The following is a 26,573-nucleotide window of genomic DNA, read 5'->3' as shown; positions in this document are numbered from 1 at the left end:
ACGACAATATTTGAGACACAGGACATGCAAAACGCATAGCGATGAGGGTTTCCTTGTTTTGTTGATGTTTGGCGGAGTAATATCACTTACCACACTCAGAACTACTTTGAAAAATGATCGTTTTTGCTTCTAATTACATTCTAAGAGGAAAAATCATTGGGGGATCAGTTAAAATACGCTTTTAATTAAGTGTATGAAATGATGACGTCATCACTTAAGCTTAAAACAAAAGATGCTGAACCAACTTTTTGACGGACTATATCTTGTATAAGGCAGGTCAACATCATTATGAAAGGGGTGAAAAGCGGAGGGATACGAGGTCAAAAGTCACATCCAAGCCCGTTTGCAATGTATTATGAAGGATTTTACAACCTATTATCCAAAAGGTTTCGTTTTTAATGTGTAGTGACGTCACTACTGTTGACAAAATGAAAATAGCCTTTGAAAGTGATTATGATGACCGATTGTCTTGGTTTTTCGTTGACAAAATCGCCAGAGGATTATAGTTTTCCAGAACAAAGTTCCGGATGTGCTGACGGTAGCTGAAGTCAGTTATTCATTCATAAAATGCCTCATACATATTCATGTTTGCATCATTTGCTCAGCACTCGGCGGAAAGCCCGCCCTCTGTTGGTGACTCTGGGAAATGAAAGATTGCCGCAGCGCGTACGCACCGCGCGACTCGTGGCATGTTGGACACTAATCATGACTGCGATTGGTCAAAACAGGAAGATTGCCAGTCTGTTGAAATCCTGGGTGGAGAGAGGAAAGTGGGGTAAAGTGTCATGCCCAAGGACATAGAAGTTGGATTTAAACCCTGACCCCTGCCCTCGGCCACCTTGGGTGCTAACTTCTCAATGATAATGGCGTCAGGAGATGAGAGACTTTGCCCCAGCTTGGAATTCTTACCTTGTATCCCTGTAGTCCTCCATTCTGGGCCTCTTCGGGTAGGGCATCCCATGTAACACGCAGTGAGGAGGCGCTTCCTCCAGACGCTCCAACATTACTAGGAGCTGCTGATGGAGCTACATACAAAAAAAAGGGCAAAATAAAAATGTAGATACTGCACAAACGTGATGTCAGTACAAGTGCAAAAAGATTCATCACAGAGGTTAGGGCCCATCTCAAGACGAGTTCCGACGAGTTCCGAGTTCCAAGTTATAAGTTGCGGGATTCTGAACAACTTCCCCTCAATCTTCCCGCAATGAAGTCATCAGTATTGCTGAGTCAAGTGGTTGCCAAAGAAAATTTCCCCGGAACATGTCCGGGACAAATGCAGAGCTTCTTCCGAACAAAGTGAATGATTCTACCTGCAACTTGTCTGGAAGTCATCACGGATATGAATTGAGATGGGCCCTCAGTGGCCTGGATTTTAATTCCCTAGGAAGCCTTCCTTTTAAACATGTCGTACCCAATATTTTAAGGTAATTTTGAAATTCTGTGCTCACATCAGAATGTTAACAGTTTTTAATCAGTGAAGTAATAGGAGTGAAGATACTCTTTTTGAAACACTTTGGCAAGTAATTTGCTCTACTGAAATGACTAGTCAGTAAACAGTTAACCCTTTGCTCCTTGGACCTGGAGCAACAAAATTTGGTTCCTTTTTTTCCCCTAGGTAATCCTAATTCAAGACCCTTTGCTTTTCCTTTTGCAAGCCGGTTTCGAAACCACATCCTCTCACTCTTTGCTAATGCTAGGTTCCCGATTTTTAAGCCGAATCGCCACGAATTGTAATTCTTGAGTAAATCGGGGATGGTTCTTGGCTGCCTCGGGATGATCCTGTTAGTTCGGTGAGAGATCATGAAAGATCGGGAAGCGCCCCGACAAATTTGAACATGTTCAAACTTGTCGGGGTGCTTCGGTAACCAATTTCAATTCTTGGTTTATTCTGGCTGTATTCACAACTAATTCTGGCATATGTGAACCTAGCACAAGACTTACAGTAAGCAACTCTACTATACTTGAAAACTGAACTGCACAGCAGATGTAAACATTAAGAACGGGAGAAGTAGAAGACCTTGCTTCGAAACTTCTCACCCATAAAACGGCATACTTACTTGCTACTCCGACGTAGACCATGACAGGCCGGCTGTACGGCCCGGCCCCCTTGGCGTTGTAAGCCCTGACCTTGACTTCGTAGTCCTGGTACTTGAGAAGATCGATCAGCTGGTACTCCAGTTGGGATGGGTCCGTGGTGACACGCTCTACCGGGCTGGCGTCGGGGAGCTCGGTGTAGGAGATGCGGTAGCCTTGAAGGGGGCCATTGTGGGTACTGCTGGGTGGGGCCTGTGTTGGTTATGGCAGACAAAAAATTACCGACATACTGCAGAAGGATATATTTATGTGGTAAAACTTTGCACATCTTTGTGATGTGTTTGGTCAAACCCAGACGATTTTGGTCAGAGCTTGAATTGGAGATACAACCAAATATTATGTTGGGTGAAATATTTAATTTTTGCCAAATTTGTAAATAAAGATCTAAAGTTAAATATTTTTAAAAACTTCTTTGGACATCCTGCTTAAAATGAGTCTGTTTTTGAAAGAAAAACTTGTTATTCTAAAAAATTTAGCATGCAAAATAATTGAAACATGTTCATTAACCACTTAATGCCGAAGGACTTATAAACATAATCTGGCAATGTATACTCGCAGGCGGGTAATGGGTTAAATCGTCAATGTTTCCCCCCGAGTCTCCAGAGGTGGACATATATACATGTCAGTGGTTCCCACTGGTTTTGAAAACACTGTGTTTAGAACTTCAACTTGGCCGCTGCACACAACCTGTCATCGTAGCAAATATCGCTCTTAGGCAAGGCCTTGGAGTGTTGCAAAAATATGAAGTTACGGTATTAATATCAGACAAATATTGTACAAAAAACTCTGAAGAGTAAGTAGTTGTGGTGTTTGATTCATTTTAAAATTTGGTCTTTTTTTTTCAAAATGGTGTTTTTCGGCCAAAAATAATCCTGTCGTCAAGTGGTTAAACAAATTGTGTAAACCACTCATATGCAAACACCAAATACTGCAGATTCTGAAGTTGAATAGTACCAAGGCAGTGACTGGGTTGACTGTGGGAAGGATTGCTATGGAAGCAATTTGTCCTTCCTGTAACTCACCGTCCAAATGACTCGCACAGATGTTGGAGTGATCGGGGTCACTTCTTGAATGCCGGGCTCTCCATCAGGAACTGACAGAAAACATACAAAAAAAGGGGAACATGAGGACTTAAACAACTCAAATATATCAGATAAGACTGCTCAACTGCTCATCTTTTGAAAATAATTTATGTTGCAGTATCTCACCATTTATGTTGCAGTATCTCACCATTTATGTTGCAGTATCTCACCATTTATGTTGCAGTATCTCACCATTTATGTTGCAGTATCTCACCATTTATGTTGCAGTATCTCACCATTTATGTTGCAGTATCTCACCATTTGTGTTGCAGTATCTCACCATTTGTGTTGCAGTATCTCACCATTTATGTTGCAGTATCTCACCATTTATGTTGCAGTATCTCACCATTTATGTTGCAGTATCTCACCATTTATATTGCAGTATCTCACCATTTATGTTGCAGTATCTTACCATTTATGTTGCAGTATCTCACCATTTATGTTGCAGTATTTCACTTAAACAACTCAAATACATCAGATGAGACTGCTCAACTGCTCATCTTTTGAAATATTATAAACAGTTCTAATACATATGTATCACTTTCGCATGTAATTCTTTACACTGATTGGAAGGATTTTATTGCGAGCCCGGGTCTTGGAAATGTTTCAATATCTCACCATCTTGTTCAGTTGATATGACGTCAGATTCCTCACTGTCGGGACTGGGGCCAATATCGTTGTGGGCTCGCAGACGGAACTGGTAGTCTGTGTACGGCGATAACCTAAAAAGACAAACGTATTAAACAAAAAAAATTGAAAAGGATGTGAAAAACTGAGCATAAAGTGCCAAGTATAGACCATGTACCATCTGACATTATGCTGATGGTTAAAGATATAGTCCATCATTTGTAATTTGTGCATTTTGTTCGTATGAAACAACACAAGTGTTCAAAATCTAATGAAGGATACTGAACAGGCAAACTGAACTTTAACTGCCAGGCAACTCAAACATTTAAGCACCTTTTTGCATGTTATTTAGCCCACATTAAATAGAAAAGTCAACACTTTTAAACCATTCATATTTCAAGTTAGACAGACATGCAGTGCAGACGATTGCTGAAACTTGGCATCACGTGACCACACTATTCAATTTTGAAAACAAATGCAACATGGTCTCTACTTTGCGAAGGAAAAATCATCGCATGTAAAATTTACAGTGTCTCAATACAGAAAGAACAGGTTATCAGCACAAATGCCAAGCTATGTATATCACTTGTGACATGTGGGCTCAACGGTAAGTGTCTGTTAATGTTCTAAGCATTTACTCTTTTGGGATTAATCCTTTACAAGGTAAGTATTGCTTACTTGTCCACGACATAAGAGATGACGCTAGGGTCGACGTTGGTGTCGCGGTCTTGGAAGCTACCGGCGCCCTCCTTGACCTGGATGCTGTAGTAGCGGAGGGGACCGTTGCCGTCCGATCCAGGGGTCCAGGAGATGCGAGCCTCTCGACTGCGGATGTAGTCCACGCTGGGCTTGGAGGGAGCAGTGGGGGCAGCTGGCAGTGAAAAATATTTAAAAAAAACAAGGAATACATTTGATTTTTTGAATAGACCACGAAAGGAAACTGACTTGGTTCATTTATAAATCAATAATAGATTTGAATTAAAAAAATGACAAAGGTGAATGCAATGGGAGACTTTTGAGACGTTGGTAGCAGCGAACACACCAATCCTTTTCAACTGTTTACATCAAGTTTTAAGCTAAAGCGCGCCTGCTCAATATGATGCAGACAATGGAGAAAGGACCGTGTGTTTCCTGCCAACAATGTCTCAAACTTCACTTTAATTAATAAAGGATTTTCTCTTTAAATCGGTAGGTACATTTCTAGGTAATTGCAAATGTTCCTATATGCCCAGAACTTTTAAATTGACTTGTGAATTGTTAGATGAGTTATTGACTGAAGATTGACTCACAACTGACTCACGATTATTTGACTTACGCCTGACTGTTGTTAGCATGTGCTTGACATGTGCTTTACATGTGATTGACTTGTGATTGACTTTTGGTTGACTTGTGACTGACATGTGATTGAATTGTGATTGACATGTGATGACTTGTGACAGACATGTGACTGACTTGTGATTGACTTGTGACTGACGTGTGATCGATTTGTGATTGACTTGTGATTGACGTGATGACTTGTGATGGACATATGATGACTTGTGATGGACTTGTGATTGACATGTGATAACTTGTCACAGACATTTGATTGACATATGATGACTTGTGATGGACATGTGATGATTTGTGATTGACATGTTACTGACTTGTGACTGACTTGTGATTGACTTGTGATTGACTTGTGACTGACATGTGATTGACTTGTGATTGACACGTGACCAACTTGTGACAGACTCGATCACAAGTCTAGTTTCAACTCACTCCTGTCGTTGGTGGTGATTACGATGGCGGTGGCCTCTGCTCCCCAGCCCAGTCTAGTCTTGGCCTCCACACTGAAGGAGTACCTGGTGTTGACATACAGGCCTGTCGAGACAGTGAATTTCTGGTTCATGCCCACATCCGTCGTCTGCTTGAAGCTGTCTGGGAAACCTTCTTGCAGGTAGCTTACCTGACCAGCCATAAACATAGCAATTTATCCAAATTAATTCAAATTCACTGTAATTTTTATTCACAATCTACAAACTCTGTATTTAGGGTCTGAGGAATATTTGAGAATTGAGTAAGAGGAAGAAAAAAATTAAGTCAGGGAAATAAATATACTTGAATATATATTTTTTATGAAGTATTTTAATATTGTTGTGAATTCAGGCTTAATTCATTTAATTGAGTTCAATGTTTCAACAAAATAAGTTTCAAATGTATAGTTCAAGGCAGAAGTTTTTTAAAATGCTTATTACATCAAATATATGTAACCTGTTGCAAACCTGTACATGTGCATGCATATTTAGAACATTGTTGGCCTGTTGAAATAATAAAAGGTCCCATAACTCACCCTGTAGCTTTGGATGACACCATTTGGTTCCACAGGCGCCTCCCATATCATCTTTACCGAGGTGTTGGTTACCTCTGGAAACAGGATACCAGTGGGTGGGCCCGGAACTATGAGTAAAAAAAAGGGGAATAATCAACATGATACGACCATGATAAAACGTTCAGAGGTGAAAATTAAGATCTATTTTTGCTTGATCTAAAGGAACAGCCTATTGTCCTCTGACTGACAGACAGATTGTCTAAGTCACCGAGTATAAATAACGTCCTGGACTGAGAATTCCAGGTCCTCTTCGACTAGGAAAGGGAAGCAAGCAAGTCTCACCAGACTCTTGCGTCTCCACCTCCACGGGGCTGCTGGCGACGCCGTCCCCCATGCGCGTGTAAGCGAGCACGCTCAGTGTGTAGCGCGTGTACCCTCGCAATCCCGTCAGCTGGCTGCTCATCGAGGCCTCGCCAGGGACGTCCAGGGTCTGCTGCTCGGAAGGGGACGTCGTAATGTGGTAAAGTACCTGTGTGGAGCAAAAACAAAAAAAGTAAGGGACTTAGTCAAGAAGTAATCCCACTTCTGCCACCAACATTTGGTCACCGACTTTGCTGTGCCACATAGGTACCACTTGCATGTATCTGCTAAGAAAAACTATGTTGCTCAGCAAATTAGTCTGCTAAGTGAAAGCCTGCTAGGAACCAGTCACAAGCAATGCATATCCCATGATATTTTAGCTGGTAACCTGTACTGCTGAGCAAATATTTACTGTGCTTGGTCCAATTTCTGTGATTAGTGGCTCAATGAAATTATCCCCATGTCTGACACTGAATAATTTCTTATGCAGATAAAATGTTCTGAACAAAAGCATCTTTAGAGCTTCTTTCAGTGTCACCTATTGCTTCAATGAAATCTGATTGTCAACAGAAAGTTTCCATGGAGTGGGTATTTAGTTTTCTTAATGTAGACAAAAGCCCTCAAAATTAATGACGGCCTATTGTGTAAATGAAAACAAGGACGACTTTGTATTTGGGGTTCCAGATTTTACCTTGTATCCCAGAATGGCACCGTTCTGATCAATTTTTGGCACACTGCCCCAGGTCACGTCTATGACAAAAGCACCAGTAGCACTCGCTGCAACGTTGGCTGGCCCCGAGCTGGGAACTGTGGGTAAAGAGAAGAAAAATGTCATATATTTGCTACTCACTGAAAAGATATGGCTTAAAAAAATAATAATAATAAATAAATAAAAAGGTTACTCCTTTTTGCCAAAGTTGAAGAGATAAAATTCAATCAATAAAATATTTACACATTTTTAAAAATTATCATCTAAAAGTTTTTTTTTCTTCTTTTTTTGCTATTTTCTTGACAACTCAACTGCTTACAATATATGATTTTTGAAACAAAATAATCTAGATAAATGAATATCGATACGAGAGATTGCTTGGACAAGTTGCCTCCAAATTGCCTTGTTTGTCATGGCCTTAAGACAGCATCTTGGAGCAAGTTCGGGCATGACCTATAGTTAACCATAGTTCTACCACTCTAGTCGACTATTTGGAACCCGATCATGGGGCACGGTTTCATCACTGGCTTCTAACAGCCATGAACATCACAAAGCACAATGGGGAGCCAGGAACCAAGAAGTCTTGTGATGACGTTTTGACCGTCGTTCGACTAGAGGTATTCGCTGGTTGCCATTAGTGGGCAGGCGTAAGTTACATCCCGAGTCAACCACTAGTCCTCCTGGCCCGAACTGCTCTTGATAAATTTACCTGTATCAATAGTCCTGACAATGAGTGGATTGCTGATGGGTCCCACGCCGATCTCGTTATATGCCTCGATCTGTACCGAGTACGCCGTCCACTCCTGCAGGCTCTCGATGACGTACTCTCCCATGTATGGGTCTAGGAGGTCATGGGTGCCCTGGGTAGGGTTAGGGGTCGTGGCGTTGACCTCCTGCCAGTAGATGTGGTACCCGATGGGCTCGCCACTCCACTCTCTGTCAAGTAGGGGCTGTGGCAGGATGCACAGGGAAAAAGAAAGAGTTGATCACATAATGTACTTCATCAACTCCACAATGGACTTTGTGTGGAACTACTGACTCAGCAAAAGATCAACAATTTTAACTAACAAACACTTCAGTAACATTATTGGTGTAAGCCCAAGTCAATTATTTTAAGGTAATATACAACGTTTGCTTTTGCTGTAAGTTTCAGAAATGGATGGATTTTGGGGGATTGGTCGTTTATAGCAAATATCGTTACAGTGAGTTCTGTCTTCGTAGAAGCTGGAAAAAGAGATAAATAATCATGTTCTTGTAGACTGGTTCTTGACCCCACTTAAATTGAAATGGGACAATCTATAGCTGTCGGGGAATTGTAAGTCTAGCTGGCTTGTACCTGTCCATAGGTGTGTAATCGATTGCAAAGAAAATGCAGACTAACTAAATATGGTAAATTGGGGCCAGTATCTAAAAAAAAATCTGTTTTTTTCCAAAGCTGGTCGGCTGACCAGTGTTGAAAATTGATACAAAAATACCACTTTTCTTGAAAATGACAGCATACCAGGTGCCATGATTTTACAGGATGTTTTAGACAGTCATTCACTAACAGTCCAGTAAGGTATTTCATAATAATTTTTTTTTTTTTTTTTAATGTTTGCAAATGTTGTGTGGCTTCTTTACATTTAAAGGGAAAACACAACATTTGCAAACAGAAATACCTGGATTCTTCACTCTTTTATTCTGATTCTTTTATGTTGCATTGCTAAATATTTGTTTGTATTACAAATCTAATAAAAATTTTTTAAAAAAAGACCACTACTTACCACCCAACGGACTCTAAGCGATGTTTCAGTTTGGGCGCGCACAGTCACCTCACGGGGGGCAATTTCAGGTGCTATGAAAAACAATAAGATTTGCGCTATTAGTCATTGTTAAACTTCATGCCATTAAACTTGAGAAATAAAGTTATTGGCAGCTGGACCTAGGAACAGGACTTCTGTGGGTTTTTTGTGATATCAAAGTATTAGTAGAAGACCAGCAATAAGAAAAGTCTTTAAACCTCTGCTTTTTTTCAGAGTCACACTTTTCTTGTAATTGCTTCAAATTAATTTTTTTTTGCAAATTTCAGCTGTTGGACACAAGATTGTCCTAATAAACCTAAAACCAAAGAATTAAAACCAGGATCTTCTCAAGAAGCTAAAAAAAAAAAGATTTTCTCCAGGCCTATGGATTTTCTCAAGAAAGTCAAGACCTTGATATCTTCTCAAGAATAAAACAGTTTCCCAAAAACCAGACATTGCTACAAGATATGCAAAAAATTGACTCATGACTTGTGATTTTCTGAATAACCCAAAACATTCTACAGAGATTCAAGCCTAAAGACTGTCTTGAGAAACTCACTGTCTTGCAGAGTCTGTATCTTCCTGGTGGCTTGGCTGGGCGCGCTCTCCCCGACCACGTTCTCGGCCCGCAGCCTGAAGACGTAATCCATGTAAGGGATGAGGTCTGGGATGAGGAACCCCCGCGAGTCCGGGTCCTGGTGCTCGTAGATGTTGAGCCAGTCTTGGCTGGTGCCAACCCGGGCCTCCACGATCCAGGTGGAGATGCTGGTGTGACCGTTGAAGCCGGGGACAAACTGGAGGTTGATGCTGCGGGACTGGATGTTGGAGATGGCCAGCTGGGTGGGAGGGTCCGGTCGTACTGGAAGAGAGGAGGGTGAGGCGATTGATTTGAGATTGGAGTGGGGTCAGTAGGGGATAAACTTAGGATCGAGATCATACTCGGTGCTTGTGTGACCACAAGAGATTTGTGGTGCGATGCCAGGTTCATGCATTTGCACTGTGCATTCACAAGGGTTGGACAGATCTCATCTCCAAGGAAGTTTCTCTTGAACTGGTTTGTGATGTCTAAGTTTATTCATAAGATAAAATTGTATCAGGTGATGTAAGTCAATATTAGGTTTTGCCCTTCTCCGACGTGTGAACACTGTATACTCAGTGTGTTACCTCTCGAGTAAAAGTTGGAAAAAAATCACTCAGGTGGGAATTAAACCCATTAGGGCAAACCTAATATTGATGTCTAATGTTGATTTACATTTAAATAAAGTGTGGATTGGGCCTTATGACAGTTTAAAATTTAAATATTGACGTTACTGATGGAGTTTCAAAATGGGAAAAAAAATGTTAAAAGTTAAAAAATGTTAAAAGTTTCAAGAAGTTTTAAGTGTATTGAAAGTCATGATTGTTTCCATTCCTGCTCCTTTGAAATTGGATTTTGTTTTGTTTTAATATGGTGCTTTCTGCAAACTTTCTGCATTCTTGTTTCTTTTGGATTGCCCTTTTTAGAAACAAAGTTCATTCAAAGCTGGAACAAGTGGTGTCCCCAGCATATAAGTTGGAAAAGGCTTTTCCCAAGGCAGCATTCCCATGCAAATGCAAATAATCTCATTTAGGATTATCTGGTGTAAGAGGGTAAGGAGTATGAAACTTACAAGGCGGTACTCCAGAGCTGAAGCTAGTCTCTGTCGGGGTGCCGCGACCCACTGAGGTCAGGGCCCACATGACCAGGCTGTACTTGGTGGTAGCTGTCAGGCCGGTCACCGTGTACTCACGCTGGTCTGAGGGTAATGTTATGGGTTGGTTGGTGGCTGTTGTGTTGTACTCCTGCCATTGGATCTCGTAGTCTAAAGAGATTCACAAATAGGTTAAGAAAAAAAACCAGTCGATCACATGTTGATCCTCAGAAAGTCAAATTACAAGTCGGGTCACAATCCAAGTTGATCAAAAGTAAAAATCACAAATCAATCTTGATCTGATTGATAGAGCTGATAAGCTCCTACAGGAACATCACTCAGCTTGGAAGGCGTGGACATGCTATTGACGAGTGCTGAGGGATCTAAGGGTATCACTAAATTGATTGGTGTCTCCTATGCCAGTAATGTGCTGAGGGAGGTCGTTCCAGTCCTTGCTGGTCTGATAGAAGAATGAGTGTTGGAGTCCTTTGATATTGGTGAAGGGGATCTGAAGGTAGTTGGGTTTTGAGCGTCTCGTTGTTATTTCTGGCTGCCTAATGGTTATTTCAGGTGGAACTTTAACGTCGATCCGTCCATTGAAGATTTTGTGGAAGTTTGTGAGGCGCTGTACGTATCTCCTATTTTCCAGGGTGGGTAATTCCAGTTTTTCAAGAAGAGCAGTAACAGATGTATAATTGTCCCAGCTATATGTGTTAGTGATAAAGCGGGCAGCCAATCACAACTGACACCATAAAGCAATCGCAAGTAACAGGAAAACAATTACAAAAGAATAGCTTTCAGTGCTTTTTCAATTCACTGACACTTGTGACTGACTTACGGTGACTTGCCAATTTCTACTTTGTCTAATGAAGCATTTTGATGGATTCAGTCCTTTTGAGTCTGTTGTTTTATTTCTGGATTGATGTTCAAGATTTTGCTTAACTGGTAAGAATGTGTGTAATGAGGATACTGCACACAGTTGGGGTTGTGAGGAGATTGAAATCTTCTGCACCATTACGCACTAGACTTTGATGGAAATGGCACTCCAAATTACAAGCCAGACACTATTTCACCCTTCGTAATGCCCCCTTCCAAAAGAAACCAAACCGGAATGCAGAGTATGATAGTATATTTAACTTACCTGTGATGATACCGTTGGTCTCTGTCGGTTCAGTCCATATCACTTTGAGGGATGTATCCAGGACATCTTTGAACTCCAGGCTACCTACTGGTCCAGGGACTACAGGAAAAAAAAAGACATGTAAACAATATGACAGGAAAAAAATAAGACAGCCGGTCGGTGGACAGACGAGCCAGAAAACAGGCATTTTGACAATGACATTTTTTGTAAACATTTAAGGAATCGACACTTTTTAGAAGTGATCCAGATTCCATCCTTGAGTCATGATTCTGTTCAGATTTTACTCTAAACTTTCCTGCCCCCCCCCAAAAAAAAAGAAGAAGAAAAGACAGAAAAAGGGAAATCCCATCAAATCCTACAAATTAAATTTAGTACCGAATGAAGTCCCTATGAGATACCATTACTATCTTACACATTTCTCATTACAACCTAAATTATCTGATATCAAAACTCATTTCAGATTCACCTCATACTCAAAAGTGATGGGCGCTGTCAACATTCAACTCTCATAGTATTTAGATTTGGCTACTACAAAAAGCTGACTTCTCACCAAAAAGTGGAGTCATAATTGTGATACCAAATTTGGAAATTACTCTGTTGCCCAAGACTAATCTCTAAATAGGGAAATAAAATTCCCACGAACAACTGACCATCTTCATGTGTCCTGAGAGTGACGGTGGGGCTCGCGGGTCCATCTCCAGGGCTAGTGAAGCACAGCACGCTGGTCTTGTACTCAGTGTACTTCTTAAGATTGCTGATCGTTCCTTCCTGGGTTGTGCTGCCTGGCTCCGCATCGACGATGACTTCAATCTTGGCGTTCTCTGATCCGTTTAGCCAGGCGTGCAACTGTTGGCAACAGAACAGAACATTAGGCATGTTAGGAATACAAATGATCAATTCAATTTTGCCCAATGATGGAATTTTTGCATTGTAAAGATGTTACTTGCATTTGGGGTTTCTGCTCTTACTTGTTACAATACTGATGAACTTTTTCCGTTTCAATTTTGTTGAACAGTTTGTGATTTTTATGCAAGAAAAGATCAAACAGAAACATCCTTTTTTTATGAACTCCATGCAGGGACAGTATGTGATGCTGTGTTGCATATGCATGGGAACTCAAGTGTACTGGATGTATTATTTAATTATTTATCAAGTCAAGTGTGAGTTGAGTTTGCATCAGATGTACCGCATAATCGATTCACCTTGAAATCCGTTCGGTTTGTTTTCGACATGCCTTTATTTGAACACAAATAATTTTAACTCCCTTTCAAATGTCCAACCAATACTCGCCAGGGATAAAGTTCAGATTCCAAGCTTTGAAATAGTATAAAAATAATGGCGGTGTGTGTTTCTGCGCCAAAGCTAGAGTCTCGCAAAAAAAGGTTCCGGGTATTTTTGGACGCGCTGTACAGTAGTCCAATCATCCTTCGTTCGAGCGAAGTTGGTCCAACTATGAAAAACTATGGTTCACGCCAGAACTTGCTCATGGTGTCTATAATCTCTCTGTCACTGTTGAGGGGGAGGGGGGGGGGGGGGGGTAACTGTGTACAGAGTCCATAAACACATACACATGGACAAAAGCGCTCTTTAAGAAACCTACCTTATAGCCCAGGTTGATACCGTTGATGGTTTGTGGGTCTGGCTTCTGCCACTGGAAGTGGATGGCTGTGGAATTCACCACGGTCGTCTGCACATTGCGAGGTGCTTCACTGGGCACTGATCACAAACACCAAATAGGGTCAAATTAATTTAAAAGTTAGAAATGCAAAGGGAATCCTGCCCCCCCCCCCCCCAAAAAAAGTTTTGTGAAACAATATCTTTTAAATACGTTCTCAAATTGTCTTGCATTGTCTCTGAAACTGTCTTAAAATGTTTCATTACTGTTGATTCTGATAATGGTTTTCTGGCTGCGTCCGAATGGTGCTTGGCTACGGCAGAAAATAACACACGGCTCTATGAGAAGTGGCTGCCATAGAAAGGGGACGAACCTGTATTCACAGGAACGGAGTGCCCATCTCTCTTTCATAGCGATTGGGCCAGACTCATATGCTGCTGTGGGGGGATCACCACACCTCCTCCACAGCGAGTCTGTTACCTTCCCAGCATGGAACAATGCCGGTACCCATTTAACACCTGGGTTGAGAGGAGTAATTGAGGTAAAGTGCCTTACTCAAGGGCACAACACGCATGGCCACGGTGGGGCTCGAACCCACAACCTCTTGATCACGAATCCTGTGCTCCACCGCTAGACCACACGTGCTGCCATAGAGGCGTGTGTAATTTCAGCTGTAAGCAAGTAATTCGGTCACAGCCTCTGAATACGTTCAGCTGTCATTAAGCCCAAGGCCAATAACATGGAGTCGGCTGGTTACCAGCTAAATTTCAAACGAGTTATATTGCTTTTGAATGGTTCCCTAGCAATTCCTACTAAAAGGCATGCAACTGGGATTTTAGAAAAAAAAACGAGGAAACTCCAAACCACACAAGACTTTGTACAGTATTTTTCAATTTGTAATGGCATTCATTAAAAGTAAAAAAAACAAGGAAATCAGCGGATCCGAGAAAAAGTTGCACGCCTATACTAAGCAAGAAAATGAGCTTAGAAATGTTTTACAGTCTTAAAAATTGGCCCCAGGCTGCCAATCACCTATTCTAACCCCCACTTCCCCCCCCCCCATCCCCATTTCCCGAAAACTTTCATATATCTCTTCTAAAAATGTTTTTGATCATACCTCCTTCTTTGGTTCTCTGATCTACCGACTGACTGTACGTGCCGACTCCAGCCCTGTTGTAAGCAGCCACCTGGATCTCATAGCGGGTCCAGATGTCCAGGTCCTGCAGGGTGTATGAGGTCTGACGGTTGCTGGTGATGTTGATCATGGTGTAGGGGGTGGAGGTGTAGCCGTACAGCTTGAAGCGCAGGATGTAGCCCTGTAGGGGACCGTTCCAGGTGTCTTCTGGCGGAGTCTGGAAAGGAAAATCCAATAGAATAAGGCCTAATAGGAAGAAGATCAATGGCTGTTTATATGGACTTCATGAAAGAACAGAAGATGGGTTTTTTTGGGATCTACTCACGAGAGATCAAGTGTGTGGGACATATGACTTACTTTCATATTTATTTTCTGTCGATACTGTTAGTGGAAGGGTTAAATTACGACTAGGAATCAAGCTGTCCAGTGTTGAAGTTTGTCCGGGGGGGGGGGGGGGGGGCCAATTCTGTAACTTCAGACGTACATGTCAGACACTTTAACCCTAACTCCCTAGGGTGATTTACAAGGAACCTTGCAAATCCCAACATTATGGTAAACTGTACACATAAACAGTTGGACTCTGTTTATTTGTGGCATGCCTAATCCCACATACACTGAAAAAAATGTTGGGCAAAATGGGTTGATAATTCGGCCAATGCTGGTCGAATTATCAACTGCCAGCACTCTTGGGCAAATTCTTCCCAAAAGTTGGACAGTTTTTACCCAATTCAACCCAATATGAGGTAATTTCATACCAATGCTGGGTAAATAACATTGCCCAACAATGTTTTATCCAACCTTTTTACAGTGTAAAGCACAGTCAGTTTACTGGTGCAGTACTCATCCTAACAGATTCCAACAAACCCTAGTGTTGGAGGTTGGCTGGTTGGAGATCGTTGGGGTTAATGAGCTGCTGTTGGAAAAGTGGATGTGATACATCACTAATAATGTGACGTCTAATGAGCAGAAAACAATTACAGACCAAACTAAGACACCACCATCCTTAACGACATTGTACATGTACATCATGTGGTCGGACGTACGTTGGATTTCAAGAAACTGCCCTGGGATCAACACCAAGGCAACGGCAACATGCGAATTTAATCTGCAATCTTGTCTAAATGCCTTTTTTTTTATCATTGAAAAAGTTTAGACCTTATGTTCTTAGTTAACAGTGACTTTCAACAAAATATGTACTGTTGCCATAGTTACCTGCCACTCCACAATAATGGAGGTAGTAGAGATGGCGCTAGTCACCATGTTATCCGGAGCTTCATCGGGGGCTGGTGGAAAAAACATCAGAACAAATTTCATTAGTCAAAAAAACATATTTCAAAACTTGCCGAGCTGATCTTACAAACTAAGACCTTGTGGGCCTCAGGCAGTTCATGTGTTTTTATAGTCTGACAGTAATAAGAGCATTCACAATTTTACGTAAAAAATGTTGACATTTCAGCCTAGTACCGATTGCCAGAGATCTCCATTTCTTATGTTAATGTTCCTTTGTTCAAATGAACATAGACATTTTATTTATTTATTTATGTAACTAGGCTAAATTTGTTTGTTTTATTTGTGGTTACGTGAACTCTTGTCAAATTTTCATATTGTTATGTCTATTTGTACAATGTACATGTATGTATATGTTTTTAATGTGAGGTTTTTTTTAAGTGAATGTGCAGAACGAGGAGACAAATTTCACGTTTTACATGATGAGAATAAAACTGAATTGAAATGAATTGAATAGACTTAAAGTGAGCCTAGTCAGTGATCCATTGCTGTTTATTTCCCAATTACGTCGCGAGTCCGTTTTCAGAGGGTTGCAAATGACTGTGGAGTTCTGACAGGGCGGCATTTGGAAGAAAGAAAGCACGTTATTGAAAACAATTTTCCTTATAAGGTGAGGCTGTCAAATACATAGCGGTGAAAAAGTTAGATTCTACAAAAATTGCAAAGATTTTTTGACTGTTTCCAATTCAAATGCCCAATTTTTTTACTTACGTTCCTCGGGTATGTGCAGCACCGTGGATGGGTCACTCTTGTCCCCACGGCCCAGTCCATTCTCGGCCGTCACTCTGAACTGATAGCTCCTGGATGGGATGACTCCCACCACCTGGAACATGGTCAGGCTGGGATCCACGCTGGAATCTATCACGCCGAACGACGACTCTGGGAAAAATTGAAAGAGTTTGACAACTTGATTTCTTGGCCTCAATTGACACAACATATTTCCAACTCTGGTGGCCGAGGTTCGAATCCCCCAAGGTCAACATGTGGATTTACTTTTTTCAGATTGCCTGCCAAATTTTGTGGACTTTTCTTCAAAGTGTAAATTTGGCATTTTCCTCCCACCTATAAAAAGGGAAGTCTGTCACAAGCCCATATGGCCTATGTTTATCTCAGGTTTTATTGGCATTAAACGATTGAGAATATTTCTACTCCCCCTGGATGGGATGCTTGTCCATCGCAGGTTACTCCCCGGCTAATGCTGGTACCCATTTATACGCCCGGGCGGAGAGAAGCAAGTGGGGTGAAGTGGCTTGCCCAAGGACACAACATGAGGCCAGCAGCTGGATTCAAATCCCAACCCTCTAATGATGTCACCCTAACCACTTGTCCAAACTTCACCTCTAAAACTGAACATGTTTTCATTGCATTCTCTATACAGGTTTTTTCAGTGTTCTGATCTCCTGGTATGTAAACCAGCATCAGTAAAAAAAAATTTTGTTCATGACAAGTTCACTCTCAAGAAATCTCATCAATTGACTAAGACTTTGATCAGATAAATAAACTACACCTAAAAAAAGCTGGATGTGAAGTTCTTACCGTCTTCTTTTTGCTCTATGATGTAGCGCAGCAAGGGAGAGTTTCCATCAAACGGGGCTACCCAGCTCAGCTCAATGGTTCGGGAGTCACTGCTGCTGATCCTGGATAGGACATTGGTGGGCTTCTGTGGCAATTCTGTCCACACAAAAAGAAAAAGGAAAAGGAAAAGAAAAGATGAATATAAATCATACTTTGAAAAAACAAACAAAAGTGACATCAGCTTTTGTGAAGTTATACCAACAGAAAAAAAAAGAACTTTACATCTTTATGAAGACCAAGTTTCACTTGACTTGATGTTTGACAGTATCAGAAACAAACTGCATCAACTTAAGGACGTAGAGTGAAAGAGCTTTAATAGACGATAGGTATCAGAAACTTTACATATGACACTGTATAATTCTACCACCGTTATATTTGTGCAGTAGTTGGGTCTAGGTCCAAATCCCATATAAAAAAAAACTTTTATTGAAAAACACTGATTTTCCATTTCAAGTGTGCACCCATTGTTAGGTTTGTATGTTGTTGTTTTTTTACTTGAAGATGCTACAGTTTTGTGCAAATTTCAGTGAAAATGGGTCAAGGTGCCCTCAGGTTGACCGTGCGATGACACAGATCAGTCGGCGACTGACTTTTCAGGATCAAACTGCCTCTGAGCTACGACCATCGGGAACAAACTAGTCGCCGTTTTTTTTTCGACCTGAGTGTAACTGTGACGATATTAAGATGATCGGTATCAGTCCGTGCTACAAAAAAATCAACAGTCGCAAGAGTAGAACAATTTCAACTTCTATGACGTGTTCCAGACAGGCGGGAATCAATCGCAGTTGTGTAGCCAATCAGCGTGCGGCGAAAACGGCTGAATGAACAGCTGGGGTGGCTGTGGAATGTCGTATGATTGTAATCAATCCTCGGTTCTACTGAGTAGGTTGCAGAGGGCCATCCAACACTCAAGCTCCGAGTTCACAGTAGAATTGTGAACTCAGTTGAGTCAGTCATAAGTAATGTGGGACAAACAATGACAAGGAAATGCCTTTATGTCACTGTTTCACTTGAGAAGCTTGTCACGTAACGTTTGATGAGATGATTTGTCATTGACAAAGCCAAGCCCACACACAGGGGTGTGAGTGACCTCTGACAAAAATAGCTGAAAATAGCTGGAAACAGCTGAAAAAGGTGTAACAAAAGCTGAACTTTGGAAATCTCCTATACTTTTGTACACAGCAAGTGAGGGAAAATAGCTGAAATCCAAAACAAAAAAAGCTGAAATCCGCTAAAAAGCTGAGATTTCACACCCCTGCACACACTTACCCTGAATGGTCAACGTGGCGTTCCCCCTCCCGTTGCCAGCCACCGACGTCACCACGCACTCGTACGCGCCCTTGTCGCCGCGCCGGGCCTGCGTGATCTCCAGCGAGCCCGAGGGCAGCAGGTTGACCCTGGAGCTGGCGTCCGTGTCCACCGGGGCGCTATTGTGGTTCCATTGGACCGTGACCGTCACACTGGGGTCGTGTTGCACCACGCAGGTCATGACGACTGACATGCCCAGCTGAACCGCTGTGTCCTGCGGTGGGGTTTGGATGACCGTCGGCACTGGAATCAGGAGGAAACAAATTCTATATTCAAATTTATCACTCTGCAAGTTCCCAACGACAATGGTCAACCTGCATCTTCCTTTACTACTTTACATTTTCGCTAAGAACCTGTTTTAAAGGTAGGGTAGATCATTTGTCATTTATGCATTTGTTTCGTTTGAAACAACAAAAGTGCTAAAAATCTGCTTAACAACTAACCTGATGAAGTTTGAACTCTGTGAATGCTGTTTATTCCGAGAAAACAATATTCTAGAATGTCAATTTCAATTCAAAAGTTGCCGAGTCATATTTTGAATAGCCTGAAATCAGCACCGGCAACACCTTCTCATTCAGCCGATTGCAGCTACGCGATGTCACCGACTGAACCGACGAACACTAGCAACCGCGCGCATGTCAACACCTGCGCACACCCATTCACCAATTGGCCCAATTACATACCAACAATAAAAGGAAATTTCCGACAATGCGTCACTTGACTCTTTGGAAATGACCTTTTTTCATTGTTTTCTTCAAAATGACAGCATGCCTGAAGCACTAATGTCACAGCAAGTTTAGTTCCAATACTATCTTTGAACCAAGTAAGATTTTTAACAATAATTTGGTCAGGTACTTTTTGGACAGATGCAAACGATCTACTCTACCTTTAAAATGTAGAGTTGTGTTGCTCAGTGACGAAGTGACAGGGGGGTTTAAAAAAAAACATGACCCAACCAACAAAGGGGGGAGGGATGGGGGAAAGAAGGGAGGGACTGCCACGCCTCTGCAAAAACCCACTTGCTTGTGGCCTGCTGTATGCAGACGCGGCTTAGATCATCAGTCTCATTCTGTTCTCAAACCCGGGCTTTGTGTCCGTTTCACGGCTGTCCGGCAAATATAAATTTCGGGAATTTTTTTTGGGTAAACCCCCTCCCCCTGCACTGTACTATCATGCTGCTCAACTGTTTAAAATCAAGTGGTGATGTGGTTGTATGAATGGCTAGCTTCCTTCATATAAAAAACTGTGACCTATTCAGACAGCATTCCAAGCGATCTTTTGCAAGGCCTGAAAACTTCGAAAAAATAGGTCCATAACTTACAGTAAACAGTCAGCCGTGCGGTAGCGTTGATTATACCCACGCCGTTGTCAGCGATGCACGTGTAGTCCGCCTTGTCGCTCGCCAGCGTACTGGCAAAGAAGAGATCGCCATTGTCCTGGATCAAATCGTCAGCCACTGGAATTGAACCATCTGTGAAAAGACAATACAAAGCCATAGGAAAAATCACAATTTGTTTGAGTCTGTTTGTTATTGTTCTGATATAGTTAGTTCGGAGGGGACAGCAGAAAGTGAAGATGTTTGAATTTCAGTAAGGGAATAAATGTGTACTTGGCCGGTGTTAAACACTATGTTTAAGGCTGGTTTGGAGTCTGAATGCTGATAATGACCCGAGCCAAATTTTGTTCCACAAGTTTACTTAAAGTTTTTTACCTAACTCTAACTCTCTAGGAGGTATGCAAAATTGTATTGAAATTGGAGGATTCAGGACTGTTAGGGCTATACACCCCTCTAGCTGTGTTATGGTATGTGCCTCTCGCGAGTAGTCATTAACAACTCCTTATATGGAGATTCAAGTTTGCAATTGCTATCCAGTAGGAACCAGCCTTAAATGAAGTATTTGATGCGAGTCTTGCAACCCCTCACTGCCTCACCTTTGAGCCATGTAATGGTTGGTTGAGGCGCTCCGTTGGCCTGGCAGGATATAGTGGCCGGCTCCCCTTCTATCTTAGTGGTGTCTTGGGGCACGCTGGAGAACGTCGGTGCAATTTCTGAAATGAGAAATGATGATCAAATACAATTAACTATTTTTTTTCTTTCAAAACACTATTTTTTCTTTCCCCCCAAAATTTGATCTGTTATATTTTAATATACAAAAAAAACAACAACTATTTGTACTGGTTCTCCAGAAAGATATTAAATGTTTTTCGGGTCTCAATTCTAATTTCATAACTCACTGAAATAAATCCATAAATTTTTGCAGAAAAGAAGTATATTGGGCACAATGTGATGCAAAAATTGTTAAAAAAGTTAAACTGATAAACAGGGGATAATTTTGCAGCCCTGCTAACTGAGGAATACTGGGCTCATAATGACAATTCTCAGTGTGAACCACTTCACGCCATGATTATTTTTACCGAAAATTTCGATTTTTGCAAAAGGCAAAATTTCCAGCCAACTTCTGATATACAGCCAAAAGCAACAAATACTGATTCGCAAGAGTCATTTCAACAGTATTTGTACGATATTTCTTGCCGAAAACTCATATGTTTCAATACTCCGGGGTGTGCACTGGAGCGTAAATTGTAGAAAAGGCCGTGCACAACGGCTAATTCAAGATAAACACACGGTCCGCCACTGTGTGTGTGTACAAAAGGCATGAGGGATTAGTGTGTTTAGACGTTACCCGGAGGCGAGTCAAGGCAATCTTGACGTTCTGGCTGTATAAGAACAGACAGAGCGTGTTATCATGATCTCCGACGCGAACAGGTTAACAAAAGGCATGAGGAATTAGCGTGTTTAGACGTTACCCGGAAGAAGGTCAAGGCAATCTTGACGTTCTGGCTTTATAAAAACCGACAGAGTGGTTATCATGTCCTCCGACGCGAACAGGTTAACAAAAGGCACGAGGAATTAGCGTGTTTAGACGTTACCCGGAAGAAGGTCAAGGCAATCTTGACGTTCTGGGTGTATAAAACAGACAGAGCGTGTTATCACGTCCTCCGATGCGAACAGGTATACACAGAAACTCTCTGCAGACACCTTAAGAAAGGAGTTCTCCACTTTCTTCACTTTATGGTAAGCAGCACCACTCTTGGTACTCATTCGAGTTCTCGTATCAAAAATTTGTGACAGCATTGTTTGAAGAAAAAAAAGCAAATGCTGTCATTTCTTGAACCCTTACCTCTGACCTGCAACCAGGTGTCCTTGATATCTTCCCCGGCATCGTTACTAATCAGGCACTGGTACATACCGGCGTCTGTAGCTAGAGTGCTTGTGATCTGCAGTGAGCCACTATCCAGCACCTTGGTATCAACAAAAATTGCAAAGTTGTCACACAAGTAAACTAAAACTTTGGTTTAACCCTATAACCTTCCCAAATCCTCCCAAATACTCATTGCAAAATGGAGGATTTTGCAGGATTGAGGCTATATGGCAAAAACGTGTGGTTGATTTTGGAAGATGCACTGTGTCAAGGTCTTCGGCCGGACCTTGTGTTGTTCGTCCACCTACCTGAAATCGGCTCAACCCCAGGGTGGTGACGTCCACCGTGTTACGGAACCAGGTGATGGTGGGCTGGGGGATGCCAGCTGCCCCACAGGACATCGTCACGTCGCTGGCGGCTGGACTGATTTCTTCTGGCGGGGGCGGATCCGTAAAGGTCGGAGGGCCTGCGTCATAACCAAATTTCATTACTTGTTATATTATGCGCACATTTGAAAAACAAAATTCCATGAGTTTTACCCTGACATTTTCATGAGAAATTTTCAAAATTCCATTAGCAATATTTTCTTTTTGTTAAGGTTGCCTGGAAGTTAAGAGGTGTTTGAAGCTAAACAAAAAATCACCATAGCCAGCTAGTCATTGGACACAACTTGGACCCATGTAAGCCAAACTGGTGGGAAAAAAACTTTTCCTTCTGGGTCAGAGTCAAATTCCTTAGGTTTTCCACTCCGGATGACTGTCAAATTCCCGGAGTTTTCCATGACTTTTGTGTTTTTCCCAAATTCTCTTTAGTTTTTTTTTCCCTGAATGGAAATATGGAATGTCATTTTGAGGTTTTCCCTGGTTACCAGAGTGGCTGGGGCCAGCAAATCGATGTTCATGTACTTGAGGAACATGAATTTTTTTTTTTAATACATGCATACACAATTTGTTTTGACCTTTTTTGACCATACCGTTTACATCTTTGGCACATGTTGGTACATGTGTAAGTTTGCTATGCAGATTGCATGATAGCATCAAACTAACCATTTGAAGCAATGCCAAATTCACTAATTTTCCCAGATTTTTGGTGTTTTTCCTAAATTCCCCGAGATTGTTTTTGTCCCCTGACTGGAAATATGGAAACTCATTTTCAAAGTTTTCCCTGGTTTACAGAGTGGCTGGGAACCATGCATAGATGTACATGTACTTTATGAACGTGAACATTTTTAAATTCACACATACACAATTAAACAAGTCAGGTGTGTTTACAAACACAAATGCCCCGCAACCGTGACTGTTCCCATGACATAACACCACTCTTTTAACATCAACTTACATGTACCTTGGTCACATGGAACATTCATTGACAGCATTAGTGTCTTCTGTAGGTTTTATATGAATTAATCCCTAATCCCTATAATCTCAGAATAAATACAAGATTTCTATTGTTTTAGCCACTGTGAACTTGACCCTTGACCTTTTTGCCCCAAATTCAATAGGCTTCTTAGGATTACCAAGAACAATCCACAAACCAAATTTGAAGTTCATATGTTAAGTATTTCTCAAGTTATCGCGCTGACAAGATTTCTATTGTTTTAGCCACTGTGAACTTGACACTTGACCTTTTGACCCCAAATGCAATAGGCTTCTTAGGATTGCCAAGAACAATCCACAAACCAAATTTGAAGTTCACATGTAAAGTATTTCTCAAGTTATTGCGCTGACAAGATTTCTATTGTTTTAGCCACTGTGAACTTGACCTTTGGCCTTTTGGCCCCAAATGCAAAAGGCTTCTTAGGATTGCCAAAAACAATCCACAAACCAAATTTGAAGTTCACATGTAAAGTATTTCTCAAGTTATCGCGCTGACAAGATTTCTATTGTTTTAGCCACTATGAACTTGACCTTTGGCCTTTTGGCCCCAAATGCGAAAGGCTTCTTAGGATTGCCAAAAACAATCCACAAACCAAATTTGAAGTTCACATGTAAAGTATTTCTCAAGTTATCGCGCTGACAAGATTTCTATTGTTTTAGCCACTGTGAACTTGACCTTTGGCCTTTTGGCCCCAAATGCGAAAGGCTTCTTAGGATTACCAAGAACAATCCACAAACCAAATTTGAAGTTCATATGTTAAGTATTTCTCAAGTTATCGCGCTGACAAGATTTGTCCGGACACACACACCCACACACCCACCCACCCACACACACACCCACACACCCACCCACCCACCCACCCACGGAAGGACAAGGCGGAAACAGTATGCCCCTTCGGCTTCGCCGCGGGGCATAAAAAACCCTTTTTTTGGCGGTATATTTTATAATGTTTTTACCGTGCGCCTCTTTTGCACATGTTGGTAGTTTGATATGCAAATTACATGATAATATCAAACTATCAACCATCTGTTTGAGTAAAATCTTCAAAATGCAATTTTGAAAAAAAAAATGAACTTGAAAACGTGGTAAAATGCTAACTACCGGTACATGTATGTAAATTGATGGCGTCGGTGGACTTTTGTCATCTACAAGTTAAAAAAAAATGCACAACATCACACGCAAACCACCAATGATGGATAGAACAACTGGGGAATGGATGTTGAAACAGGTGGTAGAGGAAGATGATATTACAGAGATAATGTGAAAAAATGCAAACAAAAATAACAGACAATGCCTTCAGCAGTGCAAAGTTACAATAACAAACGTAGGAACTACTGAAGCACGAATACTCAACATGGGTAGATGCAATTTCTTTAAAACAAATATCACGCACAAAGACTTCAAATAACATTTTTAACAAATGTGCATTTTAAACCTAACAGATCGGACTTGCGCACAGAGAAAGTAAAATTATTTTTTTTCTGTACAAAATTATACCTTTGAAAAATGTGACATGGAACAGCTATGTCAAAATCAAGCATTTTTGGGCAAGACAAGGAGTCCATTTTGCAATATTAGTACAACATGAACCTTGCTCGTTCAAACACCGTTTTGTTTTTGAAATTGGATATTCCAAAACGAAGTTGTTAAATTTTGAAATAGGACTGTCTGTCTACATTTGCGTCATTTCAGAACAAAAACACTGAGCAAAGTGTCATTTTGTGAAATGCCACGCCTCTCTTAAAGTGTTTTAAAAATACTTTGTCAAGGAATTTCCAGTTTCAAAGTTTAAAAGTCCTTGGCTAACGGCACACAATGTTTCAACTGCCACAATCATGACAAACTGCTTAATTACAATAAAACAACATAAACTTTACAGTTATGATTAATTCTTTCTTACATTTACCAAGTGGAAAAAGAAAAAAAAAAGTCTCAAATGCTGGTTTGAGTCAATTACATTTTAAATATAGTGCCATTCACATTTCGAAGGTCACAGGTAAATTATAAATACATGTGCATTTCGACAAGGGCGGATCCAAAACACAATTTTTGGGGGGCCAAAAAAGTTTTTGGTCCCCCCCCAAAAAATGGGTCCAAAAAATTACGGCGTGGGGTTCGGGGCCCGCTTATGGGCCCCGAAAATTTTTTGGATTATAGATGCTCTGTGGTGCGATCTGAGGCAATTTCTGACCACTTTAACCAATGTTTTTTTGGAGGAAAAGATGGTGGTGTACTCATTTCCTGCCTTTATTGCGATGTCACATAAAAAATAAAAAAATTGGTTTCGTTTTTGGGGGGGGGCCATGGCCCCCTTTGGCCCCCCCCCCTGGATCCGCCCTTGCATTTGGAGTATAGTATCATTTGCATCGTGGAGGTTAAAAATAAAATAAGTACTTTGACTACAATTTTTCACACACAAAACACATTACGAACTCAACAACCTACGTGTATGTATGTAAAAACTGAAATCACATGACAAAATCACAAAATATGAGATTCACAAAATGATAATGAACTCAATAATGGCACAACACACACTGCAATGCAAAACTGAACTTGAAATGGTCAACACATCAAACAAAAAATTATGGGTCAAAGTACGTGTCGAACACTTACCACGATCTGACGGGCATGCACATATAACATGCAGCAAAACAGGTTCCGTTTATCATGCAGGCAAATAACAAAATAAAATATGGCGCAAGCCAAAGACGAGGGTAAGACGAAAAGAAATTAAATCGTAAGACAGACTAAGAAAAATAATAAGATGCAAAAAAAGTTTCAAATTTGTGTAAAATCTGACCGCAAAAATAATCGACAGTTCGTCAACCCTACTTTCAAACCCTACGGATGTTATGATTCATTTCTCAACTGGGCCGAATTTTAAGGTTTTTAGCACTATTATATTATATATTTTATAATTATTATATAATTTTTATCAAAGTTTTTACTGGTAACCATAGTAAGCGTTATAAGCCTTTTTTTATCTTCAAGCAAAGTTGTATACTCGATCCAGATTGGTCGATTCATGTAACATCAGTGTCATATTGTATTGTATCGCGCGGTCCTTATCGCACCCTGCGTACTGTGCTATTCCAAGATGCGAGTGACATTCCAATTGCATACGCTAAACCGCTAAATGGTTTGAATAAAGCGTGCGTTTTCTATCTTTACTGTGCGTCAAGTTTGCTTGAAGAGAAATTCCTTATCGCGCTCGTGGAACACAGAAAATGTAACATGTCTGTGTCCAACATACCACGAGGCCGCACAGACGCATTACATTATTCCGCGTTCCACTCAC

The 26,573-nt window shown here is 41.1% G+C and overlaps 1 protein-coding gene across 3 annotated transcripts in view; it reads right to left on the bottom strand.

Moving 5' to 3' along the window:
- The window catches only part of LOC119738772 (protein sidekick-2-like), an 82,992-nt gene that overhangs the window by 23,712 nt on the left and 32,707 nt on the right, over positions 1 to 26,573 (bottom strand). For 2 of the 3 annotated variants that reach the window (XM_038213727.1, XM_038213729.1), the window contains exons 7-32: positions 25,889 to 25,894; positions 22,204 to 22,361; positions 21,875 to 21,995; positions 20,625 to 20,741; positions 20,014 to 20,163; positions 18,654 to 18,935; positions 17,346 to 17,480; positions 16,521 to 16,688; positions 15,735 to 15,805; positions 14,505 to 14,739; positions 13,373 to 13,488; positions 12,423 to 12,618; positions 11,773 to 11,871; positions 10,611 to 10,802; positions 9,521 to 9,820; positions 8,944 to 9,014; positions 7,890 to 8,130; positions 7,163 to 7,278; positions 6,454 to 6,640; positions 6,133 to 6,239; positions 5,562 to 5,748; positions 4,482 to 4,674; positions 3,795 to 3,898; positions 3,117 to 3,187; positions 2,058 to 2,286; positions 910 to 1,025 (exon numbers count right to left, since the gene is read on the bottom strand). In XM_038213727.1, coding sequence (XP_038069655.1) covers positions 910 to 1,025; positions 2,058 to 2,286; positions 3,117 to 3,187; positions 3,795 to 3,898; positions 4,482 to 4,674; positions 5,562 to 5,748; positions 6,133 to 6,239; positions 6,454 to 6,640; positions 7,163 to 7,278; positions 7,890 to 8,130; positions 8,944 to 9,014; positions 9,521 to 9,820; positions 10,611 to 10,802; positions 11,773 to 11,871; positions 12,423 to 12,618; positions 13,373 to 13,488; positions 14,505 to 14,739; positions 15,735 to 15,805; positions 16,521 to 16,688; positions 17,346 to 17,480; positions 18,654 to 18,935; positions 20,014 to 20,163; positions 20,625 to 20,741; positions 21,875 to 21,995; positions 22,204 to 22,361; positions 25,889 to 25,894 — 3,968 coding nt within the window. The remainder of the gene's footprint in view (positions 1 to 909; positions 1,026 to 2,057; positions 2,287 to 3,116; positions 3,188 to 3,794; positions 3,899 to 4,481; positions 4,675 to 5,561; positions 5,749 to 6,132; positions 6,240 to 6,453; positions 6,641 to 7,162; positions 7,279 to 7,889; positions 8,131 to 8,943; positions 9,015 to 9,520; positions 9,821 to 10,610; positions 10,803 to 11,772; positions 11,872 to 12,422; positions 12,619 to 13,372; positions 13,489 to 14,504; positions 14,740 to 15,734; positions 15,806 to 16,520; positions 16,689 to 17,345; positions 17,481 to 18,653; positions 18,936 to 20,013; positions 20,164 to 20,624; positions 20,742 to 21,874; positions 21,996 to 22,203; positions 22,362 to 25,888; positions 25,895 to 26,573) is intronic. The other variant, XM_038213728.1, reaches the window with a different exon arrangement.

Source organism: Patiria miniata, unplaced genomic scaffold, assembly GCF_015706575.1.
Source record: "Patiria miniata isolate m_02_andy unplaced genomic scaffold, ASM1570657v1 HiC_scaffold_3, whole genome shotgun sequence".
Classification (NCBI taxonomy): Eukaryota; Metazoa; Echinodermata; class Asteroidea; order Valvatida; family Asterinidae; genus Patiria; species Patiria miniata.
The sequence above is the reverse complement of the archived record's forward strand: the minus strand, read 5'-3'. Positions and strand labels throughout refer to the sequence as shown.